Source organism: Phoxinus phoxinus (genome assembly GCF_949152265.1).
Source record: "Phoxinus phoxinus genome assembly, chromosome: 10".
NCBI lineage: Eukaryota > Metazoa > Chordata > Actinopteri > Cypriniformes > Leuciscidae > Phoxinus > Phoxinus phoxinus.
The window spans coordinates 36,055,413-36,070,412 of NC_136885.1; the positions used below are offsets into that span (position 1 = coordinate 36,055,413).

Genomic DNA, 15,000 nt, shown 5'->3' on the forward strand with positions numbered 1-15,000 from the left:
GGCGGATTGCTATTATAACGGCGGATCGCTATTATAACGGCGGATCGCTATTATAACGGCGGATCGCTATTATAACGGCGGATTGCTATTATAACGGCGGATTGCTATTATAACGGCGGATCGCTATTATAACGGCGGATCGCTATTATAACGGCGGATCGCTATTATAACGGCGGATCGCTATTATAACGGCGGATTGCTATTATAACGGCGGATTGCTATTATAACGGCGGATCGCTATTATAACGGCGGATCGCTATTATAACGGTGGATCGCTATTATAACGGCGGATCGCTATTATAACGGCGGATTGCTATTATAACGGCGGATCGCTATTATAACGGCGGATCGCTATTATAACGGCGGATCGCTATTATAACGGTGGATCGCTATTATAACGGCGGATCGCTATTATAACGGCGGATCGCTATTATAACGGTGGATCGCTATTATAACGGCGGATTGCTATTATAACGGCGGATCGCTATTATAACGGCGGATTGCTATTATAACGGCGGATCGCTATTATAACGGCGGATTGCTATTATAACGGCGGATCGCTATTATAACGGCGGATTGCTATTATAACGGCGGATCGCTATTATAGCGGCGGATCGCTATTATAACGGCGGATCGCTATTATAACGGCGGATTGCTATTATAACGGCGGATCGCTATTATAACGGCGGATTGCTATTATAACGGCGGATCGCTATTATAACGGTGGATCGCTATTATAACGGCGGATTGCTATTATAACGGTGGATCGCTATTATAACGGCGGATTGCTATTATAACGGCGGATCGCTATTATAACGGCGGATCGCTATTATAACGGCGGATCGCTATTATAACGGCGGATTGCTATTATAACGGCGGATTGCTATTATAACGGCGGATTGCTATTATAACGGCGGATTGCTATTATAACGGCGGATCGCTATTATAACGGCGGATTGCTATTATAACGGCGGATCGCTATTATAACGGCGGATCGCTATTATAACGGCGGATCGCTATTATAACTATTATAACGGCGGATTGCTATTATAACGGCGGATTGCTATTATAACGGCGGATTGCTATTAAAACGGCGGATTGCTATTAAAACGGCGGATCGCTATTATAACGGCGGGTTTGCCGGCGCACGCCAGGAGCGGTTCACAGCCGAGGAGACCGACGTTCTCGTCAGGGCCGTAAAACACAGAGAAGTGACATTGTATGAGGATGATGGAGAAACACACACACATTAGCTTCGGTTAAACAGGCGTATAATAATTTGGGTAAATGTGTAATCTAGATTTATGCCTATTTTTTCACATCTTCACGGACACAACAATGATTTCCCTCGTGTGTTAATATTTTCCTGATTTGCAAAAATGAAAACTGCTGCGTCTGTTTAGATTAGAGAATCAAAGTGTGTGTGTTGTTCACACGCTACATAATGGCCAAGCACGCGCGCTTAAAATAGCATATGACTAACGCGCGGCGCCGCTGTCTTTAGACTGGGTTTCTCCTGGTCAGTGGAGGAGTTGTTTTCTGAAACTGCAGAATATCACCAGGGAACGTTTGCGCCGGAACACACTCCTCTTTACACTGAACCGCCCCCCCGAGCGCAAGTTCATTCCCTAATTTACCGACGTGCGTCTGTGGAGGGAAGAGTCCGCTGTGCGCGGGTGCAGAATAGGAATGACACATGCGGCGTGTACAAAGTCAGTTGCGCTGGGTGCAAGATACGGCCCAGAGAGTCAATAATTAGTACACAATGACGGTAGCATTCGATAGATTGTTTTTGCGTATGAATGTGTCATTTTGAGTAGAAAATTAATCCAGATGTCACAAAACAGCAAGTTGCCAAACCTAAAAACAAAAGTAATGATAAAACGGTGGAAATACAGTGAAAAAATCAACTTCATTAATTATTCATGCCCCAGTGCATGATGGGAACACCAGTATCAGAAAACTTGAGTATATTTTACTTAATTTTATAATGTTGAGATGCTTTAATGCTTTAATTTCTACAAGCTTGAATTGAGTCCTAATATAGGATTAAGGGGGTAACACTTCACAATAAAGTTAATTGGTTAACATTACTTAATGTATTAACTAACATGAACTAACAATGAGCAATAGAGTATTTATTAATCTTTTTTAATGTTAGTTAATAAAAATAGAGCTGTTGATTGCTTGTTCATGTTAGTTCACAGTGCATTAACTAATGTTAACAAATACAACATTTGATTTTAATAATGTATTAGTAAATGTTGACATTAATATTAACTAAGATTAATTAATGCTGTAGACGTATTGTTCATTCTTAGTTCATGTTAACTAATGTAGTTACTGTAAAGTGTTACTGAAAAAAAAAGTAATGTATACATGAAAAATGAGTTCAGGTAAGATTTACAAAAATCGAAGTGAATACTATGTTAGTACTCAATTCAAGCTTGTAGAAATTAAAGCGTAAATATCAACATTATAAAATGAAGATACTGGTGTTCCCATCATGCACTGGGGCATGAATAATCAATGAGGTTGATTTTTCACTGTTTTCCAGCTGTATTTTCACCATTTTATCTAATGTTAGCAGATGACCCTTATTGTAAAGTGTTACCGTTTTAGGTTTTCTTCGATTTGTTTTATTTTATTTCTTGCCTGGACTTCCTTTTTCATGTATAAATTACATTTGTTTTTCTGATGCATTTTCTTCACCACAGAATCGTTTTCATCAGTGAAGGAGAAGCACACACAGACGAGTGGCGTTTTCTTTTGCACCTGGTGATTGAAAGCAAGCGATTGACTCTGGATGTCCTCGGTGTGTTTGACTGATAGCGTCAGAGACGGCCTGTGAACACACACACACACACACCCACACAGCCGTGCGCTAGTTAACATCCACAGAGGATTCACGCTTATTGATAGCTACACAAAAGGTGCTGAGCACGACGTCTGGCGAAGCCTCAACTAGCAAATAAAAATTGCTCGACTGAGCTGTGCGAAGGTGACTGAGAGCGCCAGAAGATTCATTCCTCGTCCTTTCAATTTATTCCAGTTAGTGTGTGTTTTTCCCCTCGGCTTTTCTCCTTAGCTGACGCTTGTGTGCTTTGAATGTTTTGAAAAGCACTAATGAAAATGTAAAATTGAAGTCATTTAATATGACGTGTTTCTGGTCTATTAGATCTATTAAGCACAATACTGTAATTATGAATGCAGTGATTTTGCATATATATGCGCTACAAGTCCTTGGGATCTTCGTCACTGGCGGAGGATGGAAAAGTAAGGCTTTACAAACATATAAATGCATCTAGTGCAATAAATCGTTTTCCTAATTAGTGTTTTATGTTTTGCAGAAAACATACAGTATCAAAGCATCAAGATATATTTATTTTAGAATAAATGTTGTCGCTTTAAGCATAAATTTGACAAAATATGACAAGATAAAACTATTTTTCAGTTAAGGTGAGAATAAGAACATGACTGAATGTCTTTAATAATGCATTTTTTAGCAATGTTTCTGAGGTGGAAGAAGAACATATGAAATATGATTTTCGAAAGACAAGTTGCTGTCTAATGTAACTCCCAGGTCTTTAACTGGAGAAGATGAAGTTACAGTACAAACTTCTAAATACAAATTGTATTCTGATAGGTTTTGTGTACAGGGTTTTGGTCCAATAAGTAATACATCGGAATTTAATAGAAGAAAATGACTGGTCATCCAACATTTTACATCTTTAACACACTCTGTCAACTTAGATAATGTAGAGAATTCCTCTAGTCTTGGTGAAATATATAACTGAGTATCATCTGCATAACAGAGGAAACTAATTCCATGTTTTCTTTTAATATTACCAAGTGGCAGCATAAATATTGAAAATAGAAGTGGTCCTAACACAGAGCCTTGCTGCACTCCTCAATTTAATAATGACGTTATCTTAGATTTTTTCCCCGTTTAAGCAGAGAAAATGATAACAGTCTGATAGATACGACGTAATGCCTGTCCCTAGAGTAATTTTGTAGTCGATCTAAGAGTATTTAAGTATCTATAGTGTCGAACGCAGCACTAGACTTTTTTTACTTTACATTACTTACTTTAATAGTAAAACTAGTATTGAGAATACAGCCTTGGTCAGAAGCTAGGAGTAAGTCATCTGTCATTTTAACAAGTGCGGTTTGTGTGCTATGATGAGGCCTGAATCCAGACTGATATTTTTCATGGATATAATTATTTGCAGGAAGAACCACATTTGAGCGAACACGACTTTTTCTAGTATTTTAGACATAAATGGAAGATTTGAAATAGCTCTGTAATTTGCAGATGTATTTCGATCTAGTTGTAGTTTCTGAATGAGAGGCTTAATAAACTATAAAAAGTTAATTTGACACAAGTCTAAGACTGTTGATCCCAAAGTCCACTGGTTTTTAATTAAATAACTTAATTTTGACTTGGAATATAGTGCATAGGTCATATAGAATACTTAAATGATGCTTTTTTGGTTATCCTCAATAACTTGCAAGAAAATTTCAATTTCAAAATATTTAATTTGCGAATTAACGAGGCCACGTCGAGTCACGCAAACAATATACATAAAAACATCATACATTAAATAACACAATGTGCACGGAATACATATTAATTCATTATAATCTACTACAAGTGAATACCTAAAAAAAAATAAAAAACTTTATATATATGGTTTTTTTTATTAAATTAAAGCCGTGATATTCCTCTTGTGCTCAACAGAAGAAAGTTAGTCATAGAGGATTGAAACAACATGAGGACGAGTAAAAGAAACATCTTTATTTGTGTATAGTGTCAGTTTGGTATATCCGCTCCAAAGTGTCCGGTTCTACATATGGAATTGGTGTCGTCAGCTTTAGCTGTGACCAAAAATATCATTATAGTTGCACTTAAGCTCGACAACTCTTCAGAAGATAAGAGTTCTTCTGCTCAAAGGATCCCCTTCAGTGGGCTGAAATATGAGAGGAAACTTCAAATAGAAGGAGTACGAGGTTGAATAATTGAAAATGATGAATGCATAATGTGTTTTAAGCAGAGCACGATGAAGCCTATGAAAGATGTGCTGAAGCCACATGATACAGGACACTGGATCTGGAACTCCCAGGACGTAATGCATGAAGAAGAAGGAGACGTTTTATATATATATATATAGATAGATAGTCCAAGTTGGGTCCATGCTAGATTAAAGCAGAAGCGGCGACATTAACATTAATGTGTCGTGGCACTTCAGATCTGCACCTGGTAATGACGTCCCACCGGAGTTGGGTTAAGATGGGCCGACCCAGGTGATTGTTGGCTGGTTGGAGAACATCATTACACAGAGAAAAAGTGCTTTTGAAAGAAGCTGGTTTAGAAGGGAGAATATCACGCTGTAGTCTGTACTGTTCTGTTCAGAAACAACTTCAGTCACATCAAACATTCAAGTGTATTACGAACAGTGTTTCATGTTGACCTTTAAGGTGCTGGAAGTCTTTTTTTATTTTTTTATTATTGGATTTATTATCTATTTATGTTGCATTTTACATTAGTTTTCTCTTGTTTTATTTTTATATGTTATCTCAGAATGGAAGTTTACTTGATTTTCTTTGTTTGTTCCCTTTCTGTCGTAAAAATGTATTACTAATAGTGTTTCATGTTGACTTTATCCTGGCCTTTCAAGGTGCTCTAAGTATTTTATTTTATATTTTAATTTATTTTATTATATTATTTCATATTTTAGATATTTCATATGTTTTTATTTTGCATTTATTATAATTTATATAATTTTGTATTATATTATTAGTATAAATAGTATGACTTTTTATATTATTATTTAATTCTTATTTTTTTAATATAAATATTTAATTTAATTTGTTTTTATTTTTGTATTTATTATTATGTATATTATTTTGTATTATATTATTGGTATAAATAGTATGACTTTTTATATTATTATTTATTTAATAAATATATATATATAAATATTTAATTTAATTTGTTTTTATTCTTTTATTTATTATTAATATTATTGTTATTATTATGTATCTATTATTTATTTTGATTGACTTGATGTGGCCTTTTAAGGTACTTTTTGGCATTTTATTTTATTACTTTATTTGTCTCATGTTCTGTTTCCATATCTTCTATCTCCGAGAGCTCTTGTTCACTTGATGTGTGTGTTGTTGCCTCGTTTACTCAGTCTTCTGTTCCCGAATCCTGTCTTCCAGTGCCGTGTGGAGGAGTTCTGACCGCTCGCCGCGGGACCGTTCTGTCTCCCGCTTATCCCGATCCGTACGACAACCACCTCAACTGCGTCTGGAAGATCTTCGTGCCGGAGGGAACCGGGATCCAAGTGAGACAAAACCCTTGTTTCTAAAGCATCTTCAGAAAAACATTTCACATTCTGATTAGCTGAAGTGTGTTTGATTACTTAACGCTTGCCTGGGGATACGAATATTACCCAGGGAATCACATTATTATTTGCTTTGCATGATTATTAAACTTCATTTTCACTGTTCTTTATGACTTATGAAGTTTAAGGAGACTATACTTATTCACAGTGATGCAAAAAAAGAGGGAAAAAAAATATTTCTGAACATAATAATGCTCAACCAATATGTGACCCTGGATCACAAAACCAGTCACGAGTCACACTGGGTCAAAATTATAGATTTTTCTTTTATGCCAAAAATCATGAGGATATTAAGATCATGTTCCATGAAGATATTTAGTAAATGTCCTACCGTAAATATATAAAACATGTATTTTTGTGAGTGAGTGCAGCACAATCGTGAACATAAATGCACAACTTTAAAGGAGATTTTCTCAATGTTTACATTTTTTTGCTCCTCAGATTCCAGATTTTCAATAGTTGTGTCTTGACCAAATATTGTCCTATCCTAACAAACCACACATCAGTGGAGAGATTATTTATTCAGCTTTCAGATGATATATACATCACAATTTGAATAGTGACCCATGTGACTGGTTTAGTGCTCCAGGGTCATGTGTGTTTTAAAGGCTACAGAAGCGGTTCTCTGTGTTTTACACTGGACATCATGTGCTGAACAAACATGTTTATCGTTATTCTGCTTCGGCTGAACATTATGCAAAATGATCACCATAAACTGAAAACTGTAAATAGAAAAACAACAGAAGAAATGTGATTCATCAGCTGAACATGTTGCTTTAGCATTAGTCATGTTAGCGACAGATTTGACCGTTCGACGTCACCAACGAAAGACATGAAAGCTTCTCTCTTCCCTTTATTGATTTATTGGCTTTTTGCTTGCATAAATGTATGACTATTTGCATTTTGCACTGTCTAACATGGCCTTATCAGACCAGAACTGACTTAAAGTTACTAATATTCATGATAGTAAATGAGATGTTGAAATTAAACATTTCATTGGTAGATTTCAGAAGGGATTGAAAGCCTTTGTATTGTATTCCTGTAGATTACGGTTGTGACGTTCTCCACCGAACACAACTGGGACTCGCTGGACTTTTACGACGGCGTCGACAGCAACGCTCCGAGACTCGGGAGTTATTCCGGTACGATGTGTTTTCCTTCCTAAGTTTCATATTGTTTTCCAGATAACACTTGTTGACTTTAATATATTCTGCAAATACAACTGTTGCGCAGTCGTCCTCCGTCTCTTTAACACTCTCAGGTCGGAGAAACTCGAAGCAGCGCATCTGTGAAATAAGACGGTTGTGTGTAACCTCCTGCCGCCTGGCTTGCATCTGGAGATTAGTTTTGTCATCTAACGCTCATCAATATTTGAGCTGTCGTGGGATATCATAGATCAACAGCTTTATAAGGAGTGAAGCTTCTCCTGCTGAGGCTCTTGGTGAAACTAACACAGAATGATATCAATGTAGCGCTCACTACTCAACCACAGAGGACTTTTATTTTATTTTATCAATTTATTTTATTTTATTAACTTTTTATTTTATCTACCAACTTTTTCATAATTTTTTTTTTTTTTTTTGCAATATTTAATCGATTTATCTTATCTTTTTCACATCTTTTGGCTCAAAAGGCTTGTTTACTTGATTTTGTTTGTCGTGCCCTTTCTGCCATGCATTATTTTATTTAAAAAAAAAAATGTATTATCATTTTTTGATGATTAGTTGTTTTGCAATCTGATTAATTAATTTATTATTTTATTTTATATACATTTTTTATTTTAACTTTTTCGTGATTGCATTTTTTGCAATCTGATTTGTTTATTCATTTTTTTATTTGTTTGTTTGTTTGTGTTTTCTCCACAGTGGACTCAGAAAGGGCTTGTTTACTTGATTTTGTTTGTTGTTGCCCTTTCTGCCATGTTTAGTATTTGTTTTTGTTTTATTAAAATGTTTTACTTTTTCATGATTGCTTGGTTTACAATCTGATTTATGTTTTAATTTATTTGTTTGTTTGGGTTTTGTTCACATCTTTTGGCTCAGAAAAGTCTTGTTTACTTGATTTAGTTTGTTGTGCTCTTTCTGCCATGCGTTATTTAAATGTATTTAAAAAATATATATATATATATATTTTTTTTTTTACTTTTTCATGATTGGTTGTTTTGCAATCTGATTAATTAATTAATTATTTTATTTTATATATATTTTTTATTTTAACTTTTTCGTGATTGCATTTTTTGCAATCTGATTTGTTTATTCATTTATTTATTTGTTTGTTTGTTTGTGTTTTCTCTACAGTGGACTCAGAAAGGGCTTGTTTACTTGATTTTGTTTGTTGTTGCCCTTTCTGCCATGTTTAGTATTTGTTTTTGTTTTATTGAAATTTTTAACTTTTTCATGATTGCTTGGTTTACAATCTGATTTATTTTTTAATTTATTTGTTTGTTTGGGTTTTGTTCACATCTTCTGGCTCAGAAAGGGCTTGTTTAAGTCTGCCTTGTTTTAGTCTGACATTATTTTTATTTTATTATTTTATTATTTTATCATCGTGATTGCATATTTTGCAATCTGATTTATTAATTCCTTCATGTATTGGTTTGTGTTTTCTCCGCATCTTTTGGCTCAGAAAGGGCTTGTTTACTTGATTTAGTTTGGCTCTCTGCCATATTTAATCAGTCTTTTTTCCTTACGCTATAGACTTTTTATTGACTTCCCCGGCTCTAAGTACAAGTAGAAGACAGAATGATATCCGTGCAGCGGCGCCGACTCGAATCGGCAGAGCTCTCAGAAGTGAACGACTATATTCATTATTTCACCGTATCTCTGTATCAGTGCATCAGCCGCACAAAGCAAAATAAATATGCGCTGACCTTAGCCGGGCGCCATCCCTCTCAGACCAAACGTTAAGTATTGTTGACAGTTTGACGTTTAATCTGCTCAGAGGACAAATGAAAGATTAGAGGAAGTTTGGGATGGAGATGCCTCGTGCATAAAGAAGGTAAAATGGCGTAATAAGCGTCTAAATCTGTCTGAATTCCCCATGAGGTTACGGCTGCGAGTGTAATGCCGCCATCTATTCGTCACGACCTCTTTAGCAGCGAACGACAAATATCCCATCATGGAGAATCCAGACCGGCTCGAGAGCATCGCTCTGCTTGATGGAGGTCAGCGTCGGTTCACAGAACTGCTATAGGTCTGATCTGTCTTGTTGTGTGACCAGATGTACTTTCAGGATTATTAGGTGGATGTGACACAACTTTAAAGTTGACATATTACGCCCCTTTTCACAAGATGTAATATAAATCTATGGTGTCCTCAGAAATTTCAGCTCAAAATCCCCCCAGATCATTTATTATATCTCGTCAAATTTGCCTCTTTTTGGGTGTGAGCAAAAACACGTCGTTTTTGTGTGTGTCCCTTTAAATGCAAATGAGCTTTAGCTCCGCCTCCGTTCAGAAGAGGGCGGAGCTTCAGAAACTCCGGCAATAACAGAACTGGCCAATCTCACTCCTCCAGAATCCCAGAATAACCAGTAGCGAGCGCAGCCTTACGGAGAGACTCAGAGTTTCTGGATGTTAGCGGAGACATTTGTGTAGTTGTTGTGGAGTTACACTGATCATCTCATCATCATGTTGAACTCTTACACAAGTGTCCACAGTTCCTGAGGTGTTTATAAGACAGCGCTGACATGTTCTGGTCACTAGTGTCCAGTCTGTGCTCGACCACAGAACAGTTTCATGCTTTGCTGGATCTTCTGCGTCGCGTTAGAACTGGTCTCTGCTGTCGCGTGAGGAACCGAATGTCGGCTGGTGTGTGTAACCGTGCAGATTAAGGGCCGGGAATATTATAATAAGATCCTCTTCATACGTCAGAATCTGATCGGCTTATTTTATAACATGCTTGCAGAGAAAGACTCACCAGAACTAAGTCACTGGGTTTCATGTTTTCAGGGTTGGTAGATGCGCCGATTACGGCGCTTACACACGGGACAAGCCAGATTCTCATGATATGTCCCCTTACACAGCGACAGCACTTCATCAGTAGATCTACCGACTCCATAAACCTGCTGACAGATTTGAATGACATCCGTAGAAACCCGGTGGAGGAATGTCACAATCCCACCGGGAGCTGTAGGGAACAATGTTCTGTTACGCCTGTCATGCAAACCTCGTGTTTTCTAATGCAAATCCCTTCAGGGACGACGATTCCTCCCCTGCTGAACACCACGTCCAACAACCTGTACCTCACCTTCCAGACCGACATGAGCGTCTCTGGAGCCGGCTTTCACCTGGAGTACACAGGTATGAAGACCGCACACCTGCAGGGCATCCTGAGGCCACGAGGAGCTTTAATTAGGGCCGATTACACGATTAATCACATACAACATAGTTTGTGTTTACATAATACTCTATATATATGTGTACTGTGTATAATCATTTTATATATATAAATACACACACATAAGCATGCATTTATTTAAGAAAAATGTGTGTATATATATATAATAATATATATAATATAAATAGTATACAGTATATGCATGCAAATATTTCTTAAATATATACATGAATATGTGAGTATTTATATATACAAAATAATTATACACAGTACACACATATATACAGTATTATGTAAACACAAACTTTTATTTTGGATGCTTGTTATCGTTATAGCTGTATTTATATATTATCTTTATAGTCTTGTTATACTTATAGTTATCGTAATAGTCAGCTGTTTTGGACACTAATATAGTTATCGTTATAGCTATATTTATAGTAAACATTATCTATACTCTTGTTATACTTAGTTATACATAATTATCTTTATAGTTTCATTAAAGTCTTGTTACAGTTATTAATATTGCAATATTAACTTCTCAGAAGTAGGGCTGTAAACGATTAATCGTGATTAATCGAATCCATTCGATTATACTTATCGTTATACTATCGTTATACTTATTATACTATCGTTATACTTATTATAGTCAGGCAGTTTGGATACTAATATAGTTATCTTGTTAGTTATATTTATATATTATCGTTATACTTATCGTTATAGTCAGCTGTTTTGGATGCTTATATAGTTATCGTAATAGCTATATTTACAGTTTACGTTACCTTTATAGTCTTGTTATACTTATCGTTATACTTATTATAGTCAGGCAGTTTGGATACTAATATAGTTATCTTGTTAGTTATATTCATATATTATCGTTATACTTATCGTTATAGTCAGCTGTTTTGGATGCTTATATAGTTATCGTAATAGCTATATTTACAGTTTACGTTACCTTTATAGTCTTGTTATACTTATCGTTATACATAATTATCTTTATAGTTTCATTAAAGTCTTATTACAGTTATTAATATTGCAATATTAACTTCTCAGGAGTAGGGCTGTAAACGATTAATCGCGATTAATCGAATCCCAAAAAAAAGTTTGTGTTTACATAATATATGTGTGTGTATTGTGTATAATTATTTTGTATATATAAATACACACACATGCATGTATATATTTGAGAAATATTTCTCATTTATATACTGCATACTGTATATATTTGTATATGATTTATATTATATATAAATAGAACTATTTTATATATAACTAACACATTTTCTTACATATATACATGCATGTGTGTGTATTTATTTATACAAAATAATTATACACAATACAAACACATATATTATGTAAGCACAAACTTTTATTTTGGATTCGATTAATCGCGATTAATCGTTTACAGCCCTACTCAGGAGCTACTTCGAGAAAATATTTTATGTCAGAGCAGTTCGGCTGACAAAAAAAAAAAGTCACGTCAATTCGTACGTATTTTACGAGATGGCTAATTCATACTAATATATATGGGCTCACTTGTACGAATTTGTAAGTTTTTTGCTAAATCGTACATATTTTTACGAGTTGCACAATTCGTATTGATTTGTACGAATGACCTACTCCTGACCCCGCCCCTAAACCTACCCATCACGTGGGTTTAGACGAATAGTATGAATTGGTCATGAGATAACGTTGGAAATTTTCGCACTTTAAAAAATAAATACAAATACGAAAAAACGAAAATTTCGGACTCAGTGTGCAAGGACCTTAAAGGAGTAGCTCACTTTCAAATAAAAATCTCCTGATAATTTACTCTCCCCGATGTCATCCAAGATGTCCAAGTCTGTCTTTCTTCAGTGGAAAAGAAATGAAGGTTTTTGAGGAACACATTCCAGGATGTTCTCCATATAATGGCCTTTAGAGGCAACCAGCGGGTCGAAGGTCCAGATGTGAGTTTCAGCTTCAAAGTCTCCACACAATCCAGCCGAGGAATAAGAGTCTTATCTAGACAAACCAGCGGACATTTTATAAAAATAAATAAATATTATATACTTTCTAACCACAAATGCCGTCGTGTACCGTCTCTGAGATGCGCCACGCATTACATCATCACGTTGGAAAGGTCACGCGTGACGTAGTCGGAAGAACCGACCCAGTGTTTACAAGTGTGGAGTAGGAGGACCGTTCAGTTATTGTATGTTGAATGACACGTATTTATATGTATTTGTGTCAGTTTATTGTTTAAAATGGTTCTTACGTGTGCGTATCCTGGATGTTTAACGACGTCACGCGTGACCTTTCCAACGTGATGATGAAATGCGCGGCGCATCTCAGAGACGGCACAAGACAGGCATTTGTGGTTAAAAAGTATATAATATAATTTTTTTAAATAAAATATCCGCTGGTTCGCTAGATGAGACTCTTATTCCTCGGCTGGATCGTGAGAGACTTTGAAGCTGAAACTCACATCTGGACCTTCGACCCGCTGGACCATTGAAGTCACTATATGGAGAAAAATCCTGGAATGTTTTCCTCAAAAACCTTCATTTCTTTTCCACTGAAGAAAGAAAGACATGGACATCTTGGATGACATGTGGGAGAGTAAATTATCTGGAATTTTTTATTTGAAAGTGAACTACTCCTTTAACTTACTTTTTGCAGTTGTGGACAAAGTACACAACTTCCTTACTTGAGTAAAAGTACAGATACTACTGGTCAAATATTACTCCGTTACAGGTAAAAGTTGTAAAGACCGATTTTTACTTAAGTAAAAGTACAGAATAACTCATTTTTAAAAGTACTTAAAGTAAATGTGAATGCATTGTTTTATAATTGTTGCATTGTTGCATGTAATACTTACAGTACCGTATGCCTCTGAATCTCTGCCTGCCCTCATATCAATATCACATGTACTTCTATAACACAGTTCCAGTCGTGGGATTGAATAAGTCACTCAATAACGTCCACAATGGTTTCGGACACACAAACGGCTGTTCCCAGTTTTTGGGCTTTTAGTATGAATATGTTCGCCGTACTGTGATCTATAAGCTAGTGTGCTCCAAAACAATGACAAAATTCACATTTAGAAGAGCAAACCCAACGTTGAAAATGAAAATCATGTTGATGTCAGAATCCAATGTCAGATTGACGTTAATCTCCAGCGTTGGACAGACGTTGTATTGTGGTTGAAAATCATGTTGACGTCAGAAACCAACATCAGTCGAGTTCTGACCAACCAGACGTTCATTTACAACCCAAATCATCCCTGACGTCACTACTCTCTACTCAACGCCCTCGACAGAAATGTAGTGGAGTAAAAAGTACGATATTTGTCTTTCAAATGTAGTGAAGTTAAAGTAAAAAGTTTCCAGAAAAAATAATACTCAAGTAAATGTACTTTGTTACTGTCCACCTCTGCTTTTTTGTGAGAGGGGACCGGCTGACACCGGACATCGGTGAACCCCTGCCAGAAGCAACCGTGAATTATTAAAGTGTTTGATTTATCCGATCACCGTAACCCGGTTCCTCTCGCGGGCTCGTGTGCGTCGCGCGGTGTAAACACACATCAGTGTCCGCTCGTGTTGTGAACACACATCGGTGTCCGCTCGTGTTGTAAACACACATCGGTGTCCGCTCGTGTTGTAAACACACATCGGTGTCCGCTCGTGTTGTAAACACACATCAGTGTCCGCTCGTGTTGTGAACACACATCAGTGTCCGCTCGTGTTGTAAACACACATCAGTGTCCGCTCGTGTTGTGAACACACATCAGTGTCCGCTCGTGTTGTGAACACACATCGGTGTCCGCTCGTGTTGTAAACACACATCAGTGTCCGCTCGTGTTGTGAACCTGCGAGTGTCCTGTGTCCTCAGCAATAGGTTTGGACTCGTGCCCGGAGCCCCAGACCCCCGGCAGTGGAGTGAAGCTGGGCGAGCGCTACCTCGTGGGCGACGTCGTCTCCTTCCACTGCCAGCAGGGATACACACTGAAGGTGACGGGACACACACACACACACACACACTCACACTCGCTCGGAAGAGCTTTTAATGCTCGCTTTGGCTCGTTGCTGCTGTGTTGCTTTCAGAAGTGTGGCAGTCCATCAAGAGTTTGTTCAATTATGAGCACTTATTTGTCCCAGGGGCTGATTTTGAAGTAAAACGCATTTAATTTTCTGTTCTCTACTTTTCAAATGCTTTTTTAAGTGGAGATTTTATTGTTTTTACTCCAGACTTGTAATATGAAAGTGCATCAT

General features: G+C 36.7%; 2 protein-coding genes across 3 annotated transcripts in view; one reads left to right on the forward strand and one right to left on the reverse strand.

The window, feature by feature from the left end:
• The window catches only part of csmd3a (CUB and Sushi multiple domains 3a), a 382,979-nt gene that overhangs the window by 219,005 nt on the left and 148,974 nt on the right, over positions 1–15,000 (forward strand). Inside the window, exons 35-38 of the mRNA XM_079626776.1 lie at positions 6,226–6,350; positions 7,456–7,552; positions 10,606–10,710; positions 14,621–14,739. Coding sequence (XP_079482902.1) covers positions 6,226–6,350; positions 7,456–7,552; positions 10,606–10,710; positions 14,621–14,739 — 446 coding nt within the window. The remainder of the gene's footprint in view (positions 1–6,225; positions 6,351–7,455; positions 7,553–10,605; positions 10,711–14,620; positions 14,740–15,000) is intronic.
• Positions 1–15,000, reverse strand: part of slc25a32b (solute carrier family 25 member 32b) — a 249,864-nt gene that overhangs the window by 40,850 nt on the left and 194,014 nt on the right. The window lies entirely within an intron of this gene.